Source organism: Prionailurus bengalensis, chromosome B3, assembly GCF_016509475.1.
Source record: "Prionailurus bengalensis isolate Pbe53 chromosome B3, Fcat_Pben_1.1_paternal_pri, whole genome shotgun sequence".
NCBI classification, from domain to species: domain Eukaryota; kingdom Metazoa; phylum Chordata; class Mammalia; order Carnivora; family Felidae; genus Prionailurus; species Prionailurus bengalensis.
The window spans coordinates 45,982,864-46,008,409 of record NC_057355.1 but is presented as its reverse complement, the minus strand read 5'-3'; the positions used below and the strand labels follow the sequence as shown (position 1 = coordinate 46,008,409).

The window sequence follows — 25,546 nt, the reverse complement described above, 5'->3', positions numbered from 1 at the left end:
CATATACAACAGGAATAATAATAGTACCTACACCTTAAAAAAAAAAAAAAAAAAGTACCTTCACCTAAAACATAACCTTGTGGAAATTAATTAATGCATGTAAATTACCTAGTAACAATGCCTAGCCCATGTAAGTGTTCAATTAACAGTAATTTCTGTGATGACTTATACTCCTATTTAACATGCGTGACACACAGTAAGCAGGTAATATAATTCCTCTAATGTTGTTATTTATGTTTTTCAAAATTATTTTTGGCTAATCTCACTCCTTTCCATTTCCACGTAAGTTTTAAAATCAGTTTGATAACTTCTACAAAACAGAATGCTAGGATTGTGAAAGAAAATGTGTTGAATACACAAACTACATATGGGGAGAACACACATAAGTTACCTTATTGAGGCACCAGGGTGGCTCAGTTGGTTGAGCATCGGACTCTTGGTTTCGGCTCAGATCATGATTTCACAGTTCATGAGTTCGAACACTGCACTGGGCTCTGCACTGACAGCATGAAGCCTGCTTGGGATCTTCTCTCTCCTTCTCTCTGCCCCTCCCCTGCTTGTACATGCTGTCTCTCAAATAATAAATAAAATTTTTAAAAATATTTATTTATTTTTGAGAGACAGAGCATGAGTGGGGGAGGGACAGAGAAACATGGAGACACAGAATCCAAAGCAGGCTTCAGGCTCTGAGCTGTCAGCACAGAATCGTACGTGGGGCTCAGATCCACAAACTGTGAGATCATGACCTGAGCCGAAGTCGGATGCCCACCGACTGAAACACCCAGGTGCCCAGGCTAAAACTCTTCTAAACCCTTCTCGGAGGTGACTCTCTAGTTAACAGAATGAAAACAAACTTCTGTAATATATAATATTAATAATACTGAGATTTCACAGCTTAACAGGACAGTTCTGAAAGCTCTGGATAAAAGCTCCTAAAGCTGACAAAGAAGTCCCCCTTTGCCCATTCCTGAGTGGTTCAACTATATAAAGTCATTAACCACTAGTTAACTAGAAAATCACACTAATCAGAGCATCTCACCCGCGCTGGCAAAAGATGGGGTCTCTAAAACCGAAATAACACGTATTTGAGCAGTGATGAGGAAAACTCTATTACCCATAAAAATGCCTGCTGCTCTTCAAAGAGCATTTGGTCCTGTCTACTCTGGGCTCTATGTCTATAATGACTGTCAATGCCACCTGTACATATGAATCATCTCGGAGAACATTTGTGGAAAAATATGCCTAGGCCCCAGCCACAAATGTCTGGGGGTAGGGCCCAGGCTTGACAACTAACCTTACCCCGCTCAGTTAGATCTCCAATTTTGTCCAGTCAGCAGTTGTACCAGTTCATTTCTCAATTTAACCAGCAACCTTTACAAATTGAAATACTCAGTTGTAGAGTTGAGAAGGGCAGAAAAGGTTATGAAATCCAGAGCAATACAGAAGTGCCAGCTTCCCAAAAGGCCGAAGACCAGGGTACTGTGCCTGCCCACACCACCCAGAAGTCTTAGCCATCTCATGAGCACAACCATATCCACCCACAGACATTTACAAGAACTTCTGCAGAGACTCCTTCTCAAATCAAAAGGTGGCCTCAGAGCGATCCCTCGTTCCATCTTTCCCTTTATATGAGAATTCAAACTGCTGAATTATCTAAGAATCTAGACCTTTTGGATTATTATTCACTGCTGCATACAAAGGAATATGGAAGGCTTTAAGAGGTGGTATTCAGAATTCACCTTGAAGGGCTTTCCTAGAAAAGATGCCTTAAAAAAAAAAAAATCTTAAAAGTCTGTGAGCTTAGACGTTAACTCTCTAACACTGTAACAGAGCACAGTACCCAGCTACCAAGGTGAAGAATCGGTCAGATTTATTTCCTAGGAACAAAGACCAAAAGGCTGCCTTTAGAGCTCTAAACCTAGTCAACGATTTTGGATTTAACACCAGAAAGGGCTGGAGGACTAACATCTAAAAAGCTGGAAACAAAGACACATACACTTCCAGGTGTGGATTTTTATTTTCACAGAGACAACAATGCCTTCCCACATACAAGTATTTACAAAACCCAACTGATTCACCAATCTAGAACCTGGGTTTTTTCCAGTTCTCAACATAGTTGGGAACATGGAAACATTAGTACCCACACAACTCCCAGAGGTGGGATTTATCCACCAAATAGTGCAGATTACCTACAAGTGCACTTACCTGCACAACTCAGTCTAAAAACCTCAGTGATACAAACCTCATGGCCAAGGTTTCGTTCATCTATTTGGTTTCATACCATGCAAACCTGAACAAGTGTGCTGCTACACTAACCTGAAAATCGGCTCTCATTTTACAATTAAAAAGGTTCTCAACGCTTTAGCAACTATACAGAATAGGAAGGTTTATTTCAAAAAAGAGTACATTTTTTTAAACCAGGATACACAGATGCACTTAATGTAACAGTACCTTCTGCAAAAATAGGTTACATAATACTCAGAAATGCAAGGAACAATCTTATTCTCTAAAAATTAGACAGCAGACGTTTTAAGCTTCAACAGCCTTCAAAATGGAGGCTGAAAATGCTTGGTGACAAGAAGGAACTCTAGAGCCTGACACCACGGAGCTAATGCTGCAAATTAAACTACTACCACACAGCTGCAAACTACTCTTTATATTCACACAGAGTTCAACAAAATGGTTTTGATTCCATCCTTTCAAATGTGTCTCGGTGCTGCAAGAAAAAAAGTTGAATGATACACAAAACTATTAAAAGTTACAACGGAACTATTTAAACATCTTCTCCAAAATTGAGAAAAGCAATCATGTTAAATTTTAAAAAAAGAGAAAAAAAGAAAAGTCTGACAAAACTCTCAAGCAAGTCAGAGGTCCTCTTCGTAAGTAGTCAAGTAAAGTTTACAGGAGATTTCAATAAATTATCTTGAAACCATGGCAGAGAGCTAATTTTCAGAATCGTCGTGGAGGTCCACCCTTAAATGGCTTAAATCCGGAGCCACTTCCTCTTGGCATGGAATTGCCACTGATTTGTACAATTCTATTAATTGGGGATGCATTACTGAAAAAGGTTTAAAAGAAAAAACTGTCAAGAACCAAAGAATAAATTATAGCTAATACCTATAAAGTGCTTATCATTTACCAGGCACTGTTGTTCTTTGTACTTTACCCATATTAAATAACATTCTTTTCAACAGTTCTGTGAGGTAAGTACCATTTACAAACTCCTCTTTATTGATGAGGAAACTGAGATCTGGAGGCTAAGTGACTTGCTCAAGGTCACAGCTAATAAATGGGGGAATGAGGACTTAAACTTGGGCACTCTTGGGGCGCCTGGCTGGCTCAGTTGGTTAAGCGTCCGACTTCAGCTCAGGTCATGATCTCAGTCTGTGAGTTCAAGCCCTGCATCAGGCTCTGTGCTGACAGCTCAGAGCCTGGAGCTTGCTTCAGATTCTGTGTCTCCCTCTCTCTCTTCCCCTTCCCCGCTCATGCTCTCTCTCTGTCTCAAATATAAATAAAAACATTTAAAATAAATAAATAAACAAACAAACAAACAAACTTGGGCACTCTTGCTTCAAAGTCCCTTCCTCAGAGTAAGCCATTTACTGGTGTGCACATGAATGGAACAGAGCAGCAGCCCTCAGAGTGTGGTCCCCAGATCAGCAGCATCAGCATCAATGAGGAACTTGAACCACTGAGCTACAGGACATTGTCACAGCAATATTTTTGGATTCTGGAGGAAGGTTGATTTTTTATATGTTTAATGCAACATAGTAGGTACTAATGAGAGATGCAAGAAAAAAGGCACACCAAAAAAACCTACAACCAATTTGGGAGATAAAAACCGATGGTAAAACGCTTTAAGTAGAATAAGACCAAAGCTTGTGGCTTTGGAACCAAGTAAATGGTGTATGAAAACATTTCTAACAGTTAAATTTGTAAACAGTATGCGTAACGGAGAAGGAAAAAGACTAATTTGAGAAGCTCAGATAGAAGCTGAAATGAGGAAGAAAGCATAGCTACTATAACTCTTCTTTAAAAACAGAACCACATTTACATATTTATGCTAGGAATGAAGAAATGTAAAGATGAGGCCCAGTCTAGGTGAATGAGATGAACAGTGGCACCAACAAATTAAAAGAAGCTAGAGACGACAAATGGGACGTGAAGATCTGAAACAGGAGAGGAATGAGTTTGCCTGTGACCCTGAATTTAGAGAGAGAGCAAAGTATTTACATAAAGATCGTAATACAGAGCTAAATATAGAGTGGTGTTTAAAGTTCAACCATCTGAAGGAGCCGGCAAAGGAAATAAAAAAGGTGAGGAAAAAAATATGATGCATTAGAAAACATGTGGGTCACACAAAAAAGGAAAAGCAGCAATGAGAAACAGTGCTTAACTGCCAAGGAGCTCAAGAACTCAGAAAATAAAGAGATATAGATTAATCAAGAAAAAAGGCATTGGTAACCTTTAGACCCAAAGACAGAAATGAGTGATGACGCTGTGCAGGCCCAAATATAATAAACACTCACTCAAGTCTGATGGTAGAAGTGACCAACAGAACAGCAGTAACTGAGATCACCGAGTCAAGCCCCCTCTTCTAAGACAGGGGAATGGGAAAGAAAGAAGGGCAAGGAAGACCGGGAGAGGCCAAAGACTTGCCAGCTGAGGGGCCACGATGGATGTTAGTGCACAGGGAAAATGAAGCTCATCTCTTAGAATATACACAGGCTTTGGGTTAGTTAACTATCCAAAATTTTTGCTAGACCTATTTGAAAAGGAAGGAAGCAGAATATATTTTGTTTCCTCTTCCTTTCCAGAACTTTTAGGAGTGACAGGCACTGAACAAGATCACGACTCCAACATGAAGTTAATGTTCATCATCTACTGGTTTCTAAGACACACACGTACCTGTATCTCGATCCATATGGCAGAATGCCAATGTAAACTAACAAATTACCATTAGCTGCCCTATATAAAATCTCTGGGAGATTTTGAGTTAATATGGAGAAATGTTTGGGCAGGGCAGGGCTAGGGCTGTTTGTTACCAGCTGCAATTTAATCTCTCAGAAATTATTTTGCCCTTTAAGGAAAGGACAAAGATTTGGATATATGCTGCCAGAAAAGTCTTAACCGAATAACTACTTACCTTGCATGTTGGGTTATCATGCCCGCTCCTGTCCGGCCATCACCCATTCGCCTTGCATCGTGATAGCCAGGCCCTTGAGAAGGTGGACCATGCCACTCTTTCCTTGGTCCACTTGTGTCCCGTCCATGGCGTTCAACCACATGTCGCTCTTCAGGATAGTGCTAAAGAATCACATATTAAAAGAAAGGTCATGATACCCTCAGCCTCATGCCAACTCACTATGTTGGTGTGCTCTTAATGTCGGAAGCAAATCAGTACGATGTCTGAGAAGAAAACTGGTGAATAATACAAGAGGATATGCAAAGGGTTTCCAACTACCTCATATTGAGAAGCTGCTCGGGCTTCAGGGTAGGGTCAGGGGGCAATGATTCAGCACTGTCATTTCTATTTCCATACCTTCTAGCATGCATGTCCTTCATGACTTCGAGTATTTCTAGATATGCATATCATGCATTGATTTATAGGTATGTAAGAAGGCACAGTGAAAGGTCAAAACCTGAAGACAAATCAAGGTGGGGTATATGCTCAACACTCAAACAGCACGGAGACACGCGAATCGCCGTCTTATTTCACACGGTACTCATCAATGCTATGACTCTTACAAGGTCTTACATACATGATGAGAAAAGCAGAGTAGTGAACATAAAGAAACAAAAGCCACAGAACTAAGGATCCAAGAAAAGCAGAGTCAAAAGTGACAATACTTAGTCTACAGAAAATAAAGCTGAAGGTACTCTACATAGGTGTAATACTGGCAGAACATACATTATGAAAAACAGAATTGTCAAGGCAGGGACAGGATCTCCTCCTCAGAACATCTTTTCTGAATGGATATCTGAATACAGGGGCTATTCTGTGAGAGTGCCTTCCTTAAGTGTTACTCTAAATAGGGCAGAATGTCTGGATTATACACCCCGTCTTGAAAGTTATGTTCAGGGCAAAGAAATCAATGAACTGATCCACTGAACATTTCAACTTACTTAAAACATGAAAGCTTATAATGCACTCCCAAATCCATTTCATAAGTGCTCTGGATGAAATGGAAAGTGTATAGTGGTATAGCTAGAATGTCAAGGGATTAAAAAAATTTCCAGTCAAGTATACCGCTACAAAATCGAATATGTATTCAAATACAAAACAGAGCTTCATACTATAATGCAGGTTGAAGAATGGACACACACACACATTTCAGAATTCTTTTTGTGTGTAATTTAGGAAGATTTTCTATTTGCGCTACTGTCAACTCATATGCCAGTATTTCATCAATAGAATGCTTTCAGATTTGTTGAAAGGTCATTTGAGTTGTTAAGAGATGAAGGTACTTCGCTTTGGCCAGGTTCATTAACTTCCAAAATAATCAAGTCAATAAAGTATCACAAGAATAAAAAGCAATTTAAAAATATGAAATATTTCACCCACCTACCTTTAGAATTAAAAGAAAAAGACACAAAAATTATATCTCAATTCTACACTATAAACTACTGAATGAACAAGGAGAGGACTGGACAAAAAAAAGGAAAAGGGAAAGGGAAACACAAGTAGAGGCCAAAGATTTTTGCATCTAGTATGAAAGCCTCAATTTCTTAAAGAGAAATAAAACATTCCTTCACTAGGAAGGCTCATCTACAAAATGTAATAATGCTCAAATTTCAGTAGGAATTTTAATAAAAATGGCATCAGACTTTCAGGGCTAGTATCCTACTTCTTTGTAGTGATGTTCAATTACTGACAGTAAAATATGAAAAATTTTAAGATCTTTGATAGAAACTAGTCTCCCAATCATTCTAATCTAACTAATCCAGGCTTCATCAAAATTTTAAGTCCTTGGGGCACCTGGGTGGCTCAGTAGGTTGAGCGTCCAACTCTTGATTTCAGCTCAGGACATGATCTCACGATTCCGAGAGTTTGAGCCCCACCTTGGGATCTGTGATGACAGTATGGAGCCTGCTTGGGATTGTCTCCTCTCTCTGACCCTCCCACGTGCTCTCTCTCTCAAAAATAGACAAATAAACGTTTAAAAAAAAAAAAACTTAAAAAATAAGTCCTCTGAATTTATTACAGAAGAGTGGACAATAAACTCTCAAGCACTTACCTGTGTTCCACTTCCTCGGTCTGTGATTACGCCTCTGTCTCCCTCTCTGTTTCCATAGCTGGAAGCACTGCTGCGATTCCCAGGGGGAGCCCCTCTCACACTGTGTCCTGATACTTCCCTCCCCGATCGTTCTGGCCTTTCAACTCTGTTAAACAAAACCCAAAGATATCTACAATCAAAATTCTTTTACACCTTAAAAACATTTTTTTTTAAATTTTTTTAGGTTTTATTTATTTAAGTAATCTCTACACCATGTGGGGCTCGAACCCCCGACCCTGAGATGAAGAGTCGCATGCTCTTCCAACTGAGTCAGTCAGATGCCCTAACATCTTTTTTTCCCTAAACCCAAATGCGTTATGTACCACCAGCTAGACACTGAAAACTACACAAATACCTTGCTTCCCGTTTGTCAGTGGACATGCCGCCATCACTTTTCCAGGTGGTTGGTCTGGATGGATTGGGCCCTGCTTCTCGAGGATGTCTAGGGTGAGTGATATCAGGCCTGTCATGGATGATTACCGTTCTCCTCTCATCTCGTTCTCCCCGGACTTCTCTCCTGTCCGTTTCTCTAAGTTCATTTCTTGGTGGTGGAGGCTCATTTCTTCTGGAATCACTGAAATTTTTGGGATACCTTTCAAAACCTGGATCTTCTCTTCGTGCAGTAGGACGTGTTTTCTTCCCTTCACTTTGACCAACAAAGCGTTCTCGCCTGGTGATTATCCAAAACAAAGAACACAGGTCCTGAGACGTACTTATTTGGCTCTATTTTTCTTAATTTTATTTGCATAACTTACAAAAATTACACTTCTTTAAAAATTAACTTAAGGCAAAGCCACCAAAAAAGCCACAACTATTATTATAATCAATAACTTATATTCTTTTAAAATGAGCTAAATGTTTGGCATGAAAATTGTTTTTTAGCATCTGGGGGAAATTACATCAAACACTCTAGTGACTACCAACCTGAAGGATGTCATACTGTTCTTAACAGTTGAGGCACATCCAAAGCTAACAGTATTCCCACCTAGTTTTAAACAAAGTTAAAAAGATAAAGCCAATCTACCTGACCTTGTTATAGTGGCCTAGTAAAGCTTTTTTTTTTTTTTTTTTAATTTATTTATTCAAGCAATCTCCATACTCTGTGTGGGGCTTGAACTCACGATCCCAAGATCAAGAGTCACATGCTCTACCATAGACTGAGCCAGCCAGGTACCCCAAACTAATTTTGAACATTGAATTTTAGCTACATAAATTAATTATGTGAATTTATTAAATTAATGAAAACAGAAACCAAACACACAATTTGTTCTGAACACTCAGGCCTGACCTGTTGTACTTAAGTTTTAATAGAGAACCAAACATATCATTAGCAAGGCTCATGTACCAAATACAGTAACTTTCAAAAAGGCATCTACCTTTCAAAAGATGATGACTGTACTGTTGAACTCTCAGGAAACCTGCTCCTCTCTCGGTGATCAAAGTCATTAAATCTGTTCTGCTGGCGAGAATAGTCAGATCCATGGCTGAATCGTGCATCTGTATCTAGAGACAACTTTTTATTCTCGCTCCAGTAAGGATCATCTCGCCTTGAAGAGAAATATTTGCTCATTTATATAAATTAGTTTTATAATAAACCAACAACACTTATTTGGAGTCATACATACCACATGCTAGGAACTGTGGACACAGAAGGCTAATAAACTCAAGACACAAAACACTGTTACAAGAACAAGCTAGCAAAGAATTAATTATCAGACTGCATGAAGTCCTATAGTGTTAGAGGAAGTTCACAGGCGAGGAAATAGTTGAAAAATGGTCTGTTTTAAAATTCGTAAATGGAAAAAACAGATACCATTTTATAATAAAATTCTAACAACGTTTTCAGTTATGTTTAACTTTGGAAGTTACACAGGTAAGTCCCAAGCACAATTCATTCATTCCATGTATTTTTCAACACAACCAACTAAATCTCATAGAATTTATGAGATAAAAAATTAAATAACTATATATATTTTGAAAACTATTAAGCAGCATGAACACAGACAACCCAAGTTTGTAACTTCCATGTTTATCTGCATTAACCTGTAAGAATTTTCAAATGGGTCTGAGTTTGAGAAGCATCACGGAAGCCCAGTATAATCATGTATTTCCAGTCATAATGGAAAAACATGTGCCATTAGGAAGGGAAAGGGAAAGAGAGCAGACTCTTCCTACTTGACAATGCACTGGATCCACTCCAGTCCTGCAAATATTCCCATCCCTACTGATCATGACCTTTTATTCCAGTGACAGTTGCCTGTAGTTTCTAATTCCCTGGTCAGTCTTAGTTTAAAAGGCATAAGGTAACAAATGTAACTGTTAAAGAAGAAAGCAGGCAACTACCTATGATCTACATCACGTGGGCGTTTCAAAGAATTCCTTTTTTCTTGTTCATAACGAAGCTGCTGCTGTTGCCTTCTCAGTTCCTCTCGTTCTCGAGCAATACGTTCAGCTTCCTTACGACGTTCCTTCAGACAACACAGAAGGAAGAACCAACCAATGCAAAATGAAAACATAAGGTAAGTACATGCGCAACCTTGTTTTCATCCTGTCATTAAGAAACCACCATAGGCAAGCACCAGGCAAAACACATACCTGGGACAAATACATAAACAAAACTGACTTCAGAAATCAGAAATCAGTAATCTAGACTATGGCTATTGTTCTGCAACATTTAAAAATAACAGAGATTGGGTGGTGAAAGCTGGCAAGTAATTGGGAAGGTCAGATTCAGTTTCATCATTTGATTGAAACAAAAGCACCTAAAGGGAATTAGAAATAAAGTTCTAAATATGTATGGAAACTAAATGCTTTGATGCAGTTCTGCAAAGAGAGGCATTATTTCCTTCCAGCCTTGGGAAATCATTCCCACTCTAATATGTAAGGAAATAAGTTATGATGTGCTGAGACTGGGATAGTGACAGAGCCTGGATTACAACTACTCTGGACTCAGAGTCCTATGCTCAGACTATTAGGCTGCCATGATATTGCAGAGCTCGAGTTACTACCAATTGGCCAGAACAAAGTCACTGCTAAATGTATTTTTAACTAGCACCTAACTGATGGTTATCTTTCAGGGGCACTCAATAAATGCTCATCAGCTGAACTCATTCTATAGAAGCTTTACAACAAGTAAAGCAAATTTTAGGGCAAAAATCACAGGGTTTGAAAAAGGTCAGTTATTTAAGATGAAAAGATTTTCTGACTGCACCTGTTCAATACGAATGCGTTCCCTTTCCAAGCGTTCGCGTTCCATTCTCTCTCTCTCTAGTTTTTGCCTTTCAATTTCTAGGCGCTCTCTCTCTCTCTGTAAGCGTTCCCGTTCTTCCCGTTCACGAATTATTCTAATGCGTTCTCGCTCTCGACGCTCTCTTTCTGCAATCTCTCTTCGTCTAACAAAAATCAGTATTTAGAAATACTTAAATTATGCTAGCACTGTGTGAAAGAGAATAGCTTTTGAGTTTGAATTTTTCCTTGTGGTTGGCAAGTTTAAACTTCAACTCAATCTAAGTAGTTTTAATGTAATTGGAAAGAGAACTCAAAATAAAACTTTAAACAGATTCCAATGCTGTCACTTATTTATTAAGATTGTCAACTGAGCGGCTGAATTTTATAGAGTAGTTGCCTCTTAGAGGATTCCTGTTTAAATAAAAATCCCACTATAATAATAGCCCATTAGTTAATCAACATTTTAATAAGGACATATTCTACAAATATGTTTACAAAACTACAACTTCTGTTTTTGACAGGAAATTTTCCAGTAGCTAGTATGTGTTCTATCTCCTTAAACAAAGTAGACCTTATTTTGGTGACTTGGGATCATATCCATCAACATGAATTATAGCAGATGCTATATATAATAAGATGGTTGCCCTTAAGGGCTTTTTTGCTGTTCACTAGCCCGTGATTCTTTGAGTCAGGAGGCAGTTCAAATGTTTGCTGAACTTAATGAAGACAACGTATCGGGACTTTTCACATTTCTGTCATCCCCTCACTCTAAGGCCCTCAGTGTGCTCTATCAGCATGTCTTCCTCTAGCCACCCAGTGGTTCTCAGTGGGTCAGTACTGCTCCCATGGAAATCTGAGGGGCATTTTAAATTATCCCAATGACCATCGGGGCCATTAGCAGCAGCACTGAGTGAATGGGGACCAAGGATTCTAGATAGCTTACACTGCATGGAATGGTCAGATAGTTCAGCACAGCAAAAAAATCTGTCCAATATTCATTATACTTTCAAATGTCATAATGGACATTCATGTCATTAAAACAAAACAAAATCACCTTTAAAAAAACTGGAGCCTAGAACTTCACTCATTGTGAATACATGCTAGGTTGGTTGGTTTGCATGGTTGCGTGGTTGCATGGTTGGCATGGTTTTATATACACTAAAATTTCCAGGAATGCAACTCCATGTCAATTAGAAGGAAAATTATACTTTCTTAAGACCTTCACCAAGAGTCGTTCACCATTTCAGAAATCATGTTGTAATGCCAACACCACTCCTGGCATTTGACTTACCAAAACGACACACCAATATCAGTCTGCATTTGTAGCTGTCACATTCTCATTGAATCTAAAGAGGGTTGTAAACATCTGACTACTTCATTAGGTCTTCTAGAGAGTCGTGCCTAAACATTCATATCTGGAATATATGCTTCATTATAATTTACTTTTATTTCTCCTTTGTATTAGAATTAAGGCATTATATTGGTTTTTTGGAAATTATTTGCATAGGCATATAACACATTTGTAGGCCTATTATGCATCAATTACATTTCAGCAGAGTTGCATCAATTACATTTCAGCAGAGTAAAGAGGACGCTGCAACTTTTTTTTAACATAACAGGGGTGCTGGTCTGATAGGCATGAGAATCCCTGCTCTAGCAGCTCCCACGCTCTCCTCCTGATCTGTCATCTAAATAGGAAGCTCAGCATATTAGGACTTCATCAAAAAAAAGCAAATGGATTCTGAGCAATGCGAGGATTATTTCTCTCTAATAAAGTGTGTGGCAATCACAGTACTATTTAAGTCATCACAAGTGTCTGGTAATTCCTGACGCTCCTGTGAACGAATAGATGAAATCCCATGATAAAAGACCTCTCAATGAGACAGGTTAATATTTGGAAATTTATATTATAAAACACTATCACAAGAATATTTTAAGTGGCATCAAAAAATTGACATATGAAAGCAAACTGGCATTCATGGCAAACTGTTGAGATAGATACTGCCACTAAAAATTGAAAATGTTTTGTTTTGTTCTCTGTTTTAAAGAGAATGCTTGCTTTGAGACAGAGCGTGAACACATTAAGGTTCACAAGGCAAAATTCCTTCACTTCCTTTCAATTTCCAGAAATCTGGTTTATAACTAGTGTTAAAGATGTACCTACAGGCAAAGACAGGTATAAAATAGACACTTGAGAACCTATAGATTACGTTGAGGCTATCTTATGTCACCATCATTTTTTCCTTTAAAATGTTTTTCATGGCGGCAGCTTTGGAGCGGAGGAAAGAGCATTGGACTTGGAGTCAGAAGACTTGGGTCTGAGTCCCGACTCTGCCACTCATTAGCCATGTGGCATTTGGAAGAGTCTTTTAGCCTCTCTGGGCCTCCATTTTTTCAATCAGATAATGGGCACACCTAACCGTACAGAACAGCTGAGACAGAGAGAACAGATGTAAAGGTACTTGGTAAATTACAAAATGCTATGCAAACTTAAGAAATCATTAGGTTTTACTGCATTTCTTAAAAGCGGCAAACAGCTTTCTTGGGAATACAATTTCTAGGAATCTGGTTTGTAACTAGTGTTAAAGATGTACTTATAGGTAACGACAGGTATAAAAGAGACACTTTTCCTACCTTCGAAGTTCCATTGCTCGTCGCAATCTTTCAAAGCGAACTAAATGCTCTCTTAGTCTTTGTTCCTTCATCTTTTCAAAAGGCAAGATGTCTTTCCTTCTATAGTCTTTGTCCCTTTTTTTATCTAGGCTAGCTCTCTCCTTTTCCTTGCTTCTTCCATGAATCTATAAGAAAAAAAGTGTAACAGGACCAGAAGTTAAAATAATGTGGAGTTTTGGTTTTCAAGTTTAGCTGGTCATTTAAAAAGCTTTAAAAGAGTAATGACATTCTATTTTTCTTGATTTTCAAGTTATAGAGATACCGAATTATCTTCTTTTGAAAACAGCAGAATAGTACACAGCAGCCCTCTCAGAGACTTACTTTCTCATATCTTCCTCTTCTTGATGGCCTACAATGATCTCCTTTAGTTTGGTCTAGTATTACCATATGTCCTGGACTCTTTGAACCTAAGAGGAAAAAAAAAATTACATAAACAAATGTCTAAACACTATCTCATTAAAAAAGACAGTAACTATCATGTAAAAATGCTGAAATCTTAGATAGCCAGATATTCACAACATAGTGCATGAAATAAATAAACCTACTTATTCTATGAGAACTTAACTGCAAATAGTCTTTAAAAAGAGCTCAACCCACAAACATAATTACTTTCAGTGATACCAAAAGATCCCAACTCTTATGGAAACCAATTTGACAATCAATTTCATATTAAAAAAGAAAAAAACAAAAACAACAAAAGATCCCAACTCAGTCACACAGCTATCAATGACCATAAAGGGGCTTAGATGGAAGAACACACTTGTTTCCCAAGAGTACAAAAGAAGACTTCCCCTTCTACCACAGTGACACCTAACAACGAAGTTTAAATATTTATCTGGACTGGGATCTCAGGTTTTCCCTTCCACTGTAAAAATGAAATCGTAGAAAGCATTAGAAAGGGATTGAGAAGAAAGATACATAAGCATACTTATTCGCTTCTTTTCTTCACTTTTTTTCATCGACTCTGAAGTTTGGCCACTTGATCCATTATCATTCTTCTCATCTTTACCTTCTATTTTCTTAGTATCCTTGCCTTCTTTTTTTTCACATTTCTCAGATGACCTTTTCTCTTCTTTTTTCACAGAGGCTTGTGTCCTGATCATACCACCCAGGAAAAACACGTAATAAGAACTTTTGCAGCAATTTTCCAAAAAAGTCTAGTGCTTATCAAAAAAATAAATCCTTACTTGCTACTTCTATCACTCATGTTTTTTTTGTCTCCAGAACTTCTTGAACTACTCTTTTCATCATTTTCTTTCTTCAATTCTTTCTTAGAAGGATCACCTTTAACCTGAAAGGTTTAAACAGGAAAAAAAAAAAAAAAAATCAGTATGTTCTAAGGTTATGTTTCAGATCACAAAAAAGTATGCTTTGGGGAGCAAATGTGGAAAAAACAGAAGTAAAAACATAAAAATAATACTTAAAAACTACTCCAAATTCTACTCTCTATGGGTGTAAACTCTTTAAATTGAGCACTGCTAGCCCTCGAAGTAACCTCCATTTTATATACATTTAGGCAAGCTTACTTTTTCAACAGAAATCAGCTGTCCATGCAGCTCAGTGCGATGAAGATGTGCAATACATCTGGATACCTCTGTGCTTGAAGACATAGTTACAATGCCATAGCACTTTGCCCCAGGACTTCGAGCATTTGTAACTACCTTTGCACTCAGAACCTAGAATATAAAATAACACTTGACAAAGTTTTACAACTTTACCACAACATACATTTCTGAATAGATCAAACTTCAGAACTAATACTAATCAAATAAAAGGATATATTCAGGATACATGAATTTGTGATGATGGATACATTTTGGATATATATTATTATTTTGGTTCATATTCTCCTGGTCATTATCTACTTTGCTTATAATACAAGTACTCAGTAAATATCCAGGGGAAAAATCTAAAGCATCAAAAACCGGGCTCCTGGATGGGTCAGTCGGTTAAACGTCCAACTCTTGATTTCGGCTCAGGTCATGATACCACAGTTCGTGGGACTGAGCTCCATGATGGGCTGTGCGCTGATACCACAGAGCCTGATTGGGATTCTCTCTCTCCCTCTCTCTTTCTCTGGTCCTCCCCCACACCCTGTCTGTCTGTCTCTCTCAAAATAAACATTTAAAAAATAGCGTCAAGGGGCACTTGGGTGGCTCAGTCGGTTAAGCATCCGACTTCGGCTCAGGTCATGATGTTGCAGTTCCTGAGTTCCAGCCCCTCCCATCGGGCTCTGTGCCGACAGCTCAGAGCCTGGAGCCTGCTTCAGGTCTCCTTCTCTCTCTACCCCTCCCCCTCCTGCGCTCTGTCCCTCTATGAAAATTAATAAACATTAAAAACAATAATAAAAAATAGTGTCAAAAAGCAATTGTAATCTACTTGTTTTGTGTTAAATTTTTCAACTCTATAGCCAAAATACAGCAGTCACATCAATGCAATAATGACACAATTAATGAAAGCAAAGAAATTAATATTCTCAATTGCATTTGGGCCAAACTTCCCCTATCATAAGCCCACCCTGAATCTCTTAGAGGAATAAAAGAGGTAATTTTCTAGAAAGTTTCTAAATGAGTGTTAACAATTTTCTCCAATGAGTTAAGAAATTTCAAAAAATGAATAAAGAACCATCCACATATAAAAAAGCAGTCTTAAAAACACACCCTACAAAAACACTCTAAAAAGATACACTTTGAGCTTTAAAAATACACACCAATATAAAAGTGACAAAGAATTTCAATTCTATCAAAGTCAAGAGAAACAGGGATGGATGAGTAGGAAGAAAAGTGGCAGTACAGTCTAGTGCTGAACAAAAAGAGAGACAGACATAATGCCAAAACGAGATGAACAGGGAATTTAGGAGGCTGGGTGGTGTGGATGGCTGGAAACTATCAGCTTTTATCTCAAGTCTGGGAAAGGCAGACTTGCCCCAACAACAACTTGGTTTTAAAGCCCAATGTCTTGTTATAAAAGTACACGGTGTCCTTATATAGTTTTAGTCCTAAGAAATGCCAGCATTAAAAAACTTTTTATATCTCTAACAATAAATTACTGAAAACAAAATAAAAAATAAACCAAGGCTGATCACAGGACTACAGTTCTCAGTGTTGTATATCTGACACCTATAAGAATCCTTAACACTCAGGCAACTCTATATCAGAAGAAGAAAAAAAAGACTTCTGAAATCAACAGAATAGATTTTTCTAACATTCATGAATGGTTATTCACCAATATTGGTCATTAATTTAACAAATATTTCAAAGCCTACCGCATGCACTTAAAGTATAGCAGACGAAGTCCCTGCTATCAAAGAGACTACACTGGAGGGGTGCCTCCAGTCAGTTAAGAGTCCAACTCTTGATTTTGGCTCAAGTTATGATCTCACAGTTCCTGGGACACAGGGATCGAGCCCTGTGTCACGCTCTGCGGGGACAGCACGGAGCCTGCTTGGGATTCTCCCTCTCCTTCTCTCTCTGCCCCTCCCCCACTTCTGTGTGCATGCTCTCTCTCTCTCAAAATAAACATTTAAGAAAAAAAGAGCTTACACTGGAGTAGATTACATACGACATATAATGAAAACAAAAATATAAGGCAAAAAGGAGTGAGTGCCCTAAGGGATACAAATCGACTACAATGCAATTCAACAACTATTGAGTATTTAATGCATTTAATTATTGGCCATTCTTCTGTTAGATCTTCCCTTTATATGCCAGTATATATTTTTCTGATGAACCAACCACAGTCGAGCCTCCCCTTCTGCTCTCTTGGCAACTCTTCCATCATAGCACATATCACAACTTCTGATGAAGGATATTTTCACCAGTTTTACATTTTTTTCCACTACTGTACTGGAATCTGTATGGTGACAGGTGTATCAGTTCCCACCCCCACCAAATTCTGTATCCCATTGTCTAATATTTTCCAAATGACTAGATTAGCCTTAGATACTCTAGTTCCTAGAAAAATCATGATGAATGTGATGAATAACTCAGTCCTTGGCTGAAATGGGCTTAAAATATGAGCTTTTAGGGGCGCCTGGGTGGCTCCATCAGTTGAGCGTCCGACTTCAGCTCAGGTCATGATCTCACAGTCTATGAATTTGAGCCCCGCATTGGGCTCTGTGCTGACAGCTCAGAGCCTGGAGCCTGCTTCGGATTCTGTGTCTCCCTCTCTCTCTGCTCCTCCCCCACTCATGCTCTGTCTCTCTCTGTCTCTCAAAAATGAAAAAACATTAAAAAAAAAAAAAGAAAACTATAATATGAGCTTTTAATACAAAGATCCCCAGGCTCAGAGTGAGATTATAGGACGAACTCTATGTTACCACAGAATTCAATAATTATGCTTAAACCAGTCCTAAGAAAAACAAAAAAAACTGGAAGGTTTCATATAATATTGTTTTGAATATAATTCCTTTCAAACAGACACACGAGAAAGATAGATAAACAGGTAAAAGCAGCGTACCTTTCCATATTTGCCAAAAAGGTTCTTCAAATCAGCAGCTTTGGTATTAGAAGAAAGTCCACTAACCCAGATATTTTTAGTTGAGCTTCCACTGCTACCACTAGTACTACTTGTACTGCCTAGAACAAATTTAATATCAGACATTTTAGTATCTCCACTGGAATTTTTTTTAATAAAATGATTAGATCCATCTTCTTTCAAAATTATACAATTATCTTTTGACGTAACTAAATCTAATAGCACAACCTCGCTGTATCAAAATCCTATGAATTTGCTATTATTAAAATCAAACACAATAGACGATACAACTAGTGAGGAAACAAATCTGAACATCTGTATAGTTTCTACTGCATGCGTTAAACTGAAGTGGGTAAAAAATCAGTTACAGGTCTTGACTTTGACTGTTAAGTTTAATAATTTATACTCTACCACTGCAATGAATATAGACAACTGGAAAGCAGTCATCTAGAAATGTACAGATTGCTTAATTACCCACATATGTCCTGGGCTTTAGATCCTGAGACATTGGGAGTGCAAAAGGGAACAGTCAAAGGAAGGGATAAACCATATTCAAAAATGTAAATGTTTAACAACAAAGACTAACCAACAGCTCATCTTCATTCTCTGGTAGAGAAAGAATAAAACAGGAATTATATGCAGCTAGATAACTCTGGATTTAATAAAAAACAATCTTCTAAAACAAAGTTATTAATAAGAATAAAATCAGAAACCTAAAAATTCTTTAGAATAGGTAAATGGTTATACGAGTTATTTCTGTACTACCTCCATACACAAAGTAGGCTGTCATACACCTAAGTACCATTTCTTGGAATACAGGCCTAGTCAGTCACCCCGCCCCCCCCCATGCTTTTCTTCAAATGTGCTGTTACAAAAGGGAGTTTTCATTCATTTGACTTAATTTGCAGAACAATTCTTACCCACTTTAAGGAAAAAAAGTATGTAAGCAATTAAAAGTAACAATTTTTATAACTGCACGTTATTGTAAGTAGAAAGAGTAAAATTTTCAATGCTTTAAAATATTAATGCCACAGGTTTTAGTTGAAAAATTACTGTCCACGTAGACTTATGAAGAGACGACACATTTTAAATATTAATGGCTGCTGCATTTCTACTCTTAAAAACTACATTTATCAAAGGATCGATTTTATGAAATGCTAACTAGAAGACTGCGTATCTTTTTTTATGTTAGCAGTAACATTTGGGCCCAGGTACTTCTCTTAATTACAGAAAAAAAAATTCAATAATAGAAAAAAGTTAACATTTAAACAAGACCACTAATCTTCTGAATTTAAAGGGTAACATTCAATAAATCTATTAAATTTTGTCCATTAACCAAAACTGTAAAAGGATGTGAGTATTGCAATTAACTGTCAATTTAGTACACAATCACTTGAAATTCCAACTATTAAAATTACCAACAAAATAACACTAAATGAACCACAAAAATCAGATAACACTCCTTATTTATTCACTGAAGAGGCATTCTAGGACTTTGCAATATCTGATTGGTGTTATTTCCCTTAAAGTGATTTTCCAGAAAACAGGAAATGTTTTTCAAGTAGACAGCATATGTACAAGAGGAAACTATAGTGCAACAGCCATGAGAGACCCAGACATCCCAGTAACAGAAAGTAACCAAATATTGTATCTTTAAGCTTATAAAAATTTAAAATAAAACGAATTTCCTACATAAAACTCCTATTGACCCAAAATAAGTCAAATCAAGAAGCAAATTGTAAAGAATCAAAAATACCCTATACTGGCTATGTTAACAGAAGTGTGCCCTGATTTAAACAATGAAAAAAATAAAGCCAAATGTTAGAGACTGATTTTCTTTTAAATATTAGACTCCACAAATATATGCAAATATCATTTATGGCACATTTCCTATTAGACAGAACAGGGAGAAGGTTGGTGCATATGGGTTGCAAATGACTACAACTAAAGATAAAATATTTCTAAAATTATAAGGCAAGAAAATGAAGTATCTATTGTATTAATATTCAACACAGGTGCTTAGAACACAATGTTAAAAATACAACTTTTAGCATACTCCTACCAGTTTACAAATTAATTAAAGCTTAACACCTCAATAACACCAAGAGTTTGCCAAAATCTATTTAACTCAACAGTCTGCACAAAAGCCATCCAGAAATTTTAGTATGTATATTTTAAATGACCAAACATCAAAGGAAACCCCAGGCAATTATTATTTTTTAACGAAAATACGCAATTTACCACTGAAATAAATAGGAAAAAAATCCATTACCTTTGTCATCTTTGGATGATGTCTTGCTGTCTTTAGATTCCTTTGAAGAGCTAAAGAAGCAAATCACCAGAAGAAAATTGAAAACAAAAAAAAAAACCCAAAAAAACCAAAAATCGAACAGCTTGATATTGACTACATTTCAAACTAGTGCTATTCACACAAATTAACAATTCCAAAGGTCTAGATTAGGTTATTTGAACAAATGATTCCCTTAGGATTCTTGCACTGATTTTCCCCAAGATGCCTGAAGATCTAGATTTTCTGACAATTCTATTCAGTGGATATATGGCCATCTTCTCCAGATTTCAGGACTGGGACTTGACTTCATTTTGTGTTCTTAGGACTGATAGTTGTTCATTAACCATCATCACAAGGATTTTTAAAAATAAAACACAAAAAAATTGTCAATTTGAAAAAAAAACAAAAAACAACAAAAAAAAACCAAATATATGCTGACAATTCGACAATGCAATCAGTAGGACACACTGCATATTACGAAGATCTTGAAATTTTTTTTAAAGTAACTTATGACGGTCAAAAATATTATAGGCAGGATCATAAGTACTAATTACTGTACATGGTCTTGAAGCCACCCCCTTAATGTAGAGTGATCTTATTGAATGCTGGAATTCAGTATCGTAAAGAACTGACATAGAAAAACAAACCTCTTTGCTTGACCAGAGGCCCCAGTAGACGAGGGCCCTTTCTTCAAAGTATCCTTTTCTTTGTCTCCAGATTCTGCTTTCTTAGAACTTTCTCTGGCTTCCTTCTCGACAGGATCCCCCTTCACGCAGTCTTCCTTCTTACCATCTTTATGGTTCGCATTCATCTCATAATCCTTGCTTTCCTTCTCCGGGCTCTGTGCAATGGCGTCCTGCCCATCTTTTGGCTTACTTGCTTCAGAATCTGTAATTTTCACATTTTTACCTGTTTCTAGGAGGTCATCACCATCAAAATCCAGAGTGATGGCATCTTCAGCCTGGATTGTGACCGAGATGTTGTCATCCTCAGCTTCTTTCACAGTCGCATTAGCTTCCATCTCTTCATGAGCTGTGTGATCAGCCTCAGCTAGGTTCCCTTCTGAAGGAAGAGGTTTAGATACTTCTTGTGTACCATCACCAGAACCTGCTATATCTAAGAGGATTTAACAGGAATAAATATGGCAAAACAAGAAGTTTAAACAATTTCATATTCATAAGCTAGAATAGGACCTAGAAAATATAAAGCCAGTTATTAGCACTGATGGAAGGTTAGGGGAAAAAAAACACAAGGGTATTAACTAACATAAACAATCCTTTACCCAGGATCACTTATTCTTCATGGGAAAAAATGATCTCTACATACAAATACCAAACAACAAAAGTGAGGAAATGGTTCCATCCTGAGGATACCAGCTCTTCATTTGTGGTTAGAAGTTAATGGCATATGGAAGACGTTTTTCCTCCATGAGATAGTGACAAATGTGCAGATTTGTTATTCAATGTTCCAATCATCTTGGGTTTAACCCTTGTGACCTTCAGAATTCCCTTGGTGACGTCTTGAAAGGTCACAGTCTGAGGATATCAATCAGTCTTCAAAGTTTTTCAGGGCCCCATCTTTTTCACTCTTCTTACTCAATTCTTGGGTAGTCCAGAATCGTATGGAAAACTGCTACAGAAGGCTCCAAAGATGGCCTGCTCCATAACGTTCAGGAAATTGGTTATTTCCAGTCTTCATCCTGTCCAGTCAGTCCCGCAATTACCGTTTTTGAAGATGTCTTGCATTCCCCCAAAATAGAAAGGCTTCAGGCATGTGAGATTTTCAGTCAGTAGCTTTACTTCGTCATCATTTTTAGGCCTTTAATTCTGCCTTGCTTAGAACCCTGCTCCATGTCCTTTCTAGTCCAAAGTAGGATCCTTTGACTTCCATCCAAGAACTCTTCCATGATAACCTCGTACTGACAAATGTATTACTACTGATGTCCCTGTAATTGTATTGGATGAGACAGTTCTCCTAAACTATGAAAACTGTCAGAAGGCTATACGAAAGTTTCTCTATGTAGCAAACAAAACGTTAGTCTCCTCATCACCCATTTTTAGGACCGTTCATACAATTAATTATCCGTTACACTCCAATAAGCACGTATGAGTTACTGCAGTGCCAGTCTTAAGGACGTTATCAACTTACCGTATGCTAGAAGTTATTGTAAAAAATAAAGTTAAAATTGGGTTAAATAAAATATGGCATTGTCCACTACAGTAACTGATATGTACCATTAAATTAGAACATATCTTAAATGTTAAAAAGAAAATTAAAACCAATTGAAAAATGAAATCAAGATGCTAACTTAATTCACTAAATTGATAAATTTGAAAATAAAGTCATTTCAAAAATAAGATTTCAAATAAGGAAGGTTTTTGTTCTCACATAATTTACTATTTTTCTAAATGTCAGCAATTTTTAAACTCTACTTGGCATCAAACATACCTTTCTCATTTTCTTCTTCCTCACCATCCTGAAATTCAAAGAATAATCAAATGTAAAATGAATTCACTTAAAACTAGATTTTAGTAATAGCATAAAATCAGTCAAGTTAAACTGGTATATAATTTAGTAACATTAATTAGGGACACCTATCACTAGCATATATAGGATCTTCCAATCAGAACCAGAGGCCAGTTAGAGAAATGTGGCACATGTCTGGTATATACGGTTTCAGACAAAACAGGTAAATCTATCAATAATCAGATCATCAATAAACTGTATTAGTTTCAATATTCAAAACTAGTTTATATAAATCTGAATCTTACTCACATCAAGCAGTTGCCAAAGGACTGACCTGATTATCGTACGTGACTCCATTCAAAAGCACTTTTAGGGCATACTATTCAAAAGTAGTACCAGAAAGTATAAATTGAGGACACGCACTTTCAAGGGCTTAAATGCATATTAATAAAACAAACAAACAAACAAAAACTCTTTCCAGGTATCTCAGAACTCAAAGGGAAGACTACAAGAGCAGTTATCTTCAAATTACTCATTCCTCTGATCTGCTAAAAATTAATTCACAGCAGCCACATACAACACCCTGGAGGCCAACTACTTTTAAAAAGGTGTTTGCACAATAGGTAATCAAAAGAGTAACTCACACTTTTTAAAAAATATGACTGATTTTAATTTTAAAATATGTGATCTCCTCACCTAATCTAAAATTAAGCATGTACTAGCCTGAAAACAGGAATACTGCAAGGGGATTTTCCCTTTACCAAGCAAATAGTGCAAAAATCACTGAAGTAGTCATAATCACACCAAGATAAAACCAACATTTTCCCATTAAAGATCTTAACAAATAACGAAATATGCATTTAATCTCAGTAAAGGAAAAAAAAAAGTGAAGGGATGTTTTAACTTGTAACTTTTAAAATAAAAGCTGAGTAGAGGCACCTGGGGGGCTCAGTCGGTTAAGCGTCTGACTTCAGTTCAGGCCATGATCGGACAGTTCGCGAGTGTGAGCCCTGTATCAGGCTCTGTGCTGACAGCTCAGAGCCTGGAGCCTGCTTTGGAATCTGTGTCTCCCTCTTTCTCTGCCCCTCCGCCACTCTATTACTCTATTTCTCTCTCTCTCTCTCTCTCTTTCTGTCACAAATAAATTAACATTTAAAAAATAATAAATAAAATAAAGTAAAAGCTGAGCAGAAGTAGATCCTTTTTGGTCACAGTGGTATGAAGCTAGCACATACAAAGCCTTAGAGTAGTGGTTCTCAAACTTTGAGTCTGTATCAGAATCTCCTGGAAGGCTAATTAAAACAGTTTACTAAGCACCAACCCAGAGTTTCTGATTCAGGTCTGGAGGCAGGGCTTGAGAATCTGCATCTCTAACAGGCTTCCAGGTGACGCTGATGCTATTGTCCAGGGACCACACTTTAAGAACTACTGCCTTAGAGTGACAGCCCAGTAGTGAAAAAAGACTTAAACTGAACTGTAAATAAAACTTTAACTGGCATATTTATTTATAACACAATTTTAGATTCATAGATAAGTGTGCGTTCTTTAAAAATGTCAAATATTTTACCATATGCTCAAACTTACATCTGGCAACAACCATATTTCTAAGAAATCATTTTAACAGATTTTTTGACTTTAAGCTAACATGTAAGTGCCCCAGTTAGGAAATGCCCAATTGTTTTACACACTAAAGTGTATGAAGGAAACTACAAACACTGAAACAACTAAGCCACAAGCTTAGGAAGTACAAGAGTCCTGAACAAGTAGGTTATTGATTCATAGCAAAGTGAATCTTATTATCACTTAAGTCTGCGACATTATGCTCTGATAACTCTATTGTTGCTCTGGACCACAATACTGAACCAGAATTTAGTTTCAATCATTACGTTTCTAATCTGCAACATTTGGAAAGGAAAGAGAAATGCTTTCACTTGGGTGGCATGACAGGCAATGGCAGCAAGGAAAGGATGGGTGAGACCAGAATTGGTGATTTATCTTTCTCTTTTAGTTTAGTAATTTGTCTTGGGGAAATAAATGTACTGGAATATCTTTAACTTTTAATTGGAAGCAGAACAAATTAACTTAAAGAATGCAACTTGCCTCTCCTTTATCTACCAACAGCAACACCACTTTCCAGTTATTCTTTTAGAGATGCGATACTGACAGGTATAAGAAAAAATGGCCAAATTATCTTCTGTTTTCAACAGTAAAAAAATTTTAATTTTTAAATTAAAAAAAAATTAAGTATTGTGTGTTTTGTAAGAAACAAAATCCTGGGGCTCCTGGGTGGCTCAGTTGGTTAAGCGTCCAACTTTGGCTCAGGTCATGATCTCATAGTCCGTGAGTTCGAGCCCCGTGTCAGGCTCTGTGCATGGATTCTGTGTCTCCCTCTGTCTCTCCCCTCCCATGCTCTCTCTCTCCAAAATAAATAAACATTTAAAAATATTTTTTAAAAAATGCTTTCTGCTGTAGTTCCACTAGTTACAAATGTTATTTCTAGCTGCTAAAATAACTGGTAAGGTTTGCCTTACTTTGCCGAAGAACTTTCAGATATTTACCCTAATTATTCAACATGTCTTCTGAAGGGTCTCATAATGTGAGTTTCTCAAATTAAAGGTAACACTAGCTTTACCACATATGCTTCAATGCCCCTAGAAGAGTCTGACCCGGCTTCTAGAAAATAAAACCAACTACAACACAGGTGAAGCACAAAAACAACTAGGGTTAGTAGAAAAGATGAGCCACGTATCAGTGCAGGTTTCACTGCGCAGTATGTGCAGTAAACAAAGTTCTGCTAAAGTCAAACCAAAAGCCCTAAATAAGCCTAAAAATCTTTGTAATACGGAAACAAACCAAGAAATACAATGGGAGATTTTTCCTGTCTAAATGATACATAGGATACGCATTTTCTCTGAAAACAATTTTCCTCCACCGAAAACAGGTTGTTTTCAGAATGAGAAATATAATAAGGAACAACAGTGTAAAGCATCCTTCCATATTAAACACTTTTTGAGCTTCTCTTGGAAAAAATGTAACATTTCACATATGAAAATGAAGCAAATGCTCTGTAAGGTAGGTACTCATGTTGTTTATCCTTATAGCAGGATCTACAACCCTTAGTCAAATGCCAAAATTC

General features: G+C 37.2%; 1 protein-coding gene across 6 annotated transcripts in view; it reads right to left on the bottom strand.

Annotated features, from left to right (window-relative positions):
- Positions 1 to 2,360: 2,360 nt before the first annotated feature.
- The window catches only part of SLTM (SAFB like transcription modulator), a 45,071-nt gene continuing 21,885 nt past the window's right edge, over positions 2,361 to 25,546 (bottom strand). For 3 of the 6 annotated variants that reach the window (XM_043555314.1, XM_043555317.1, XM_043555318.1), the window contains 16 exons: positions 22,393 to 22,420; positions 20,592 to 21,006; positions 19,927 to 19,976; positions 17,637 to 17,755; positions 14,705 to 14,854; positions 14,366 to 14,469; positions 14,107 to 14,273; positions 13,500 to 13,585; positions 13,140 to 13,303; positions 10,489 to 10,669; positions 9,621 to 9,745; positions 8,654 to 8,824; positions 7,633 to 7,947; positions 7,239 to 7,383; positions 5,147 to 5,307; positions 2,361 to 3,058 (listed from right to left, as the gene is read on the bottom strand). In XM_043555314.1, coding sequence (XP_043411249.1) covers positions 2,950 to 3,058; positions 5,147 to 5,307; positions 7,239 to 7,383; positions 7,633 to 7,947; positions 8,654 to 8,824; positions 9,621 to 9,745; positions 10,489 to 10,669; positions 13,140 to 13,303; positions 13,500 to 13,585; positions 14,107 to 14,273; positions 14,366 to 14,469; positions 14,705 to 14,854; positions 17,637 to 17,755; positions 19,927 to 19,976; positions 20,592 to 21,006; positions 22,393 to 22,420 — 2,490 coding nt within the window. In that variant the 3' untranslated portion in view covers positions 2,361 to 2,949. Of the gene's footprint in view, positions 3,059 to 5,146; positions 5,308 to 7,238; positions 7,384 to 7,632; positions 7,948 to 8,653; positions 8,825 to 9,620; positions 9,746 to 10,488; positions 10,670 to 13,139; positions 13,304 to 13,499; positions 13,586 to 14,106; positions 14,274 to 14,365; positions 14,470 to 14,704; positions 14,855 to 17,636; positions 17,756 to 19,926; positions 19,977 to 20,591; positions 21,061 to 22,392; positions 22,421 to 25,546 lie in introns of all 6 variants that reach the window. The other 3 variants (XM_043555313.1, XM_043555315.1, XM_043555316.1) reach the window with 1 other exon arrangement.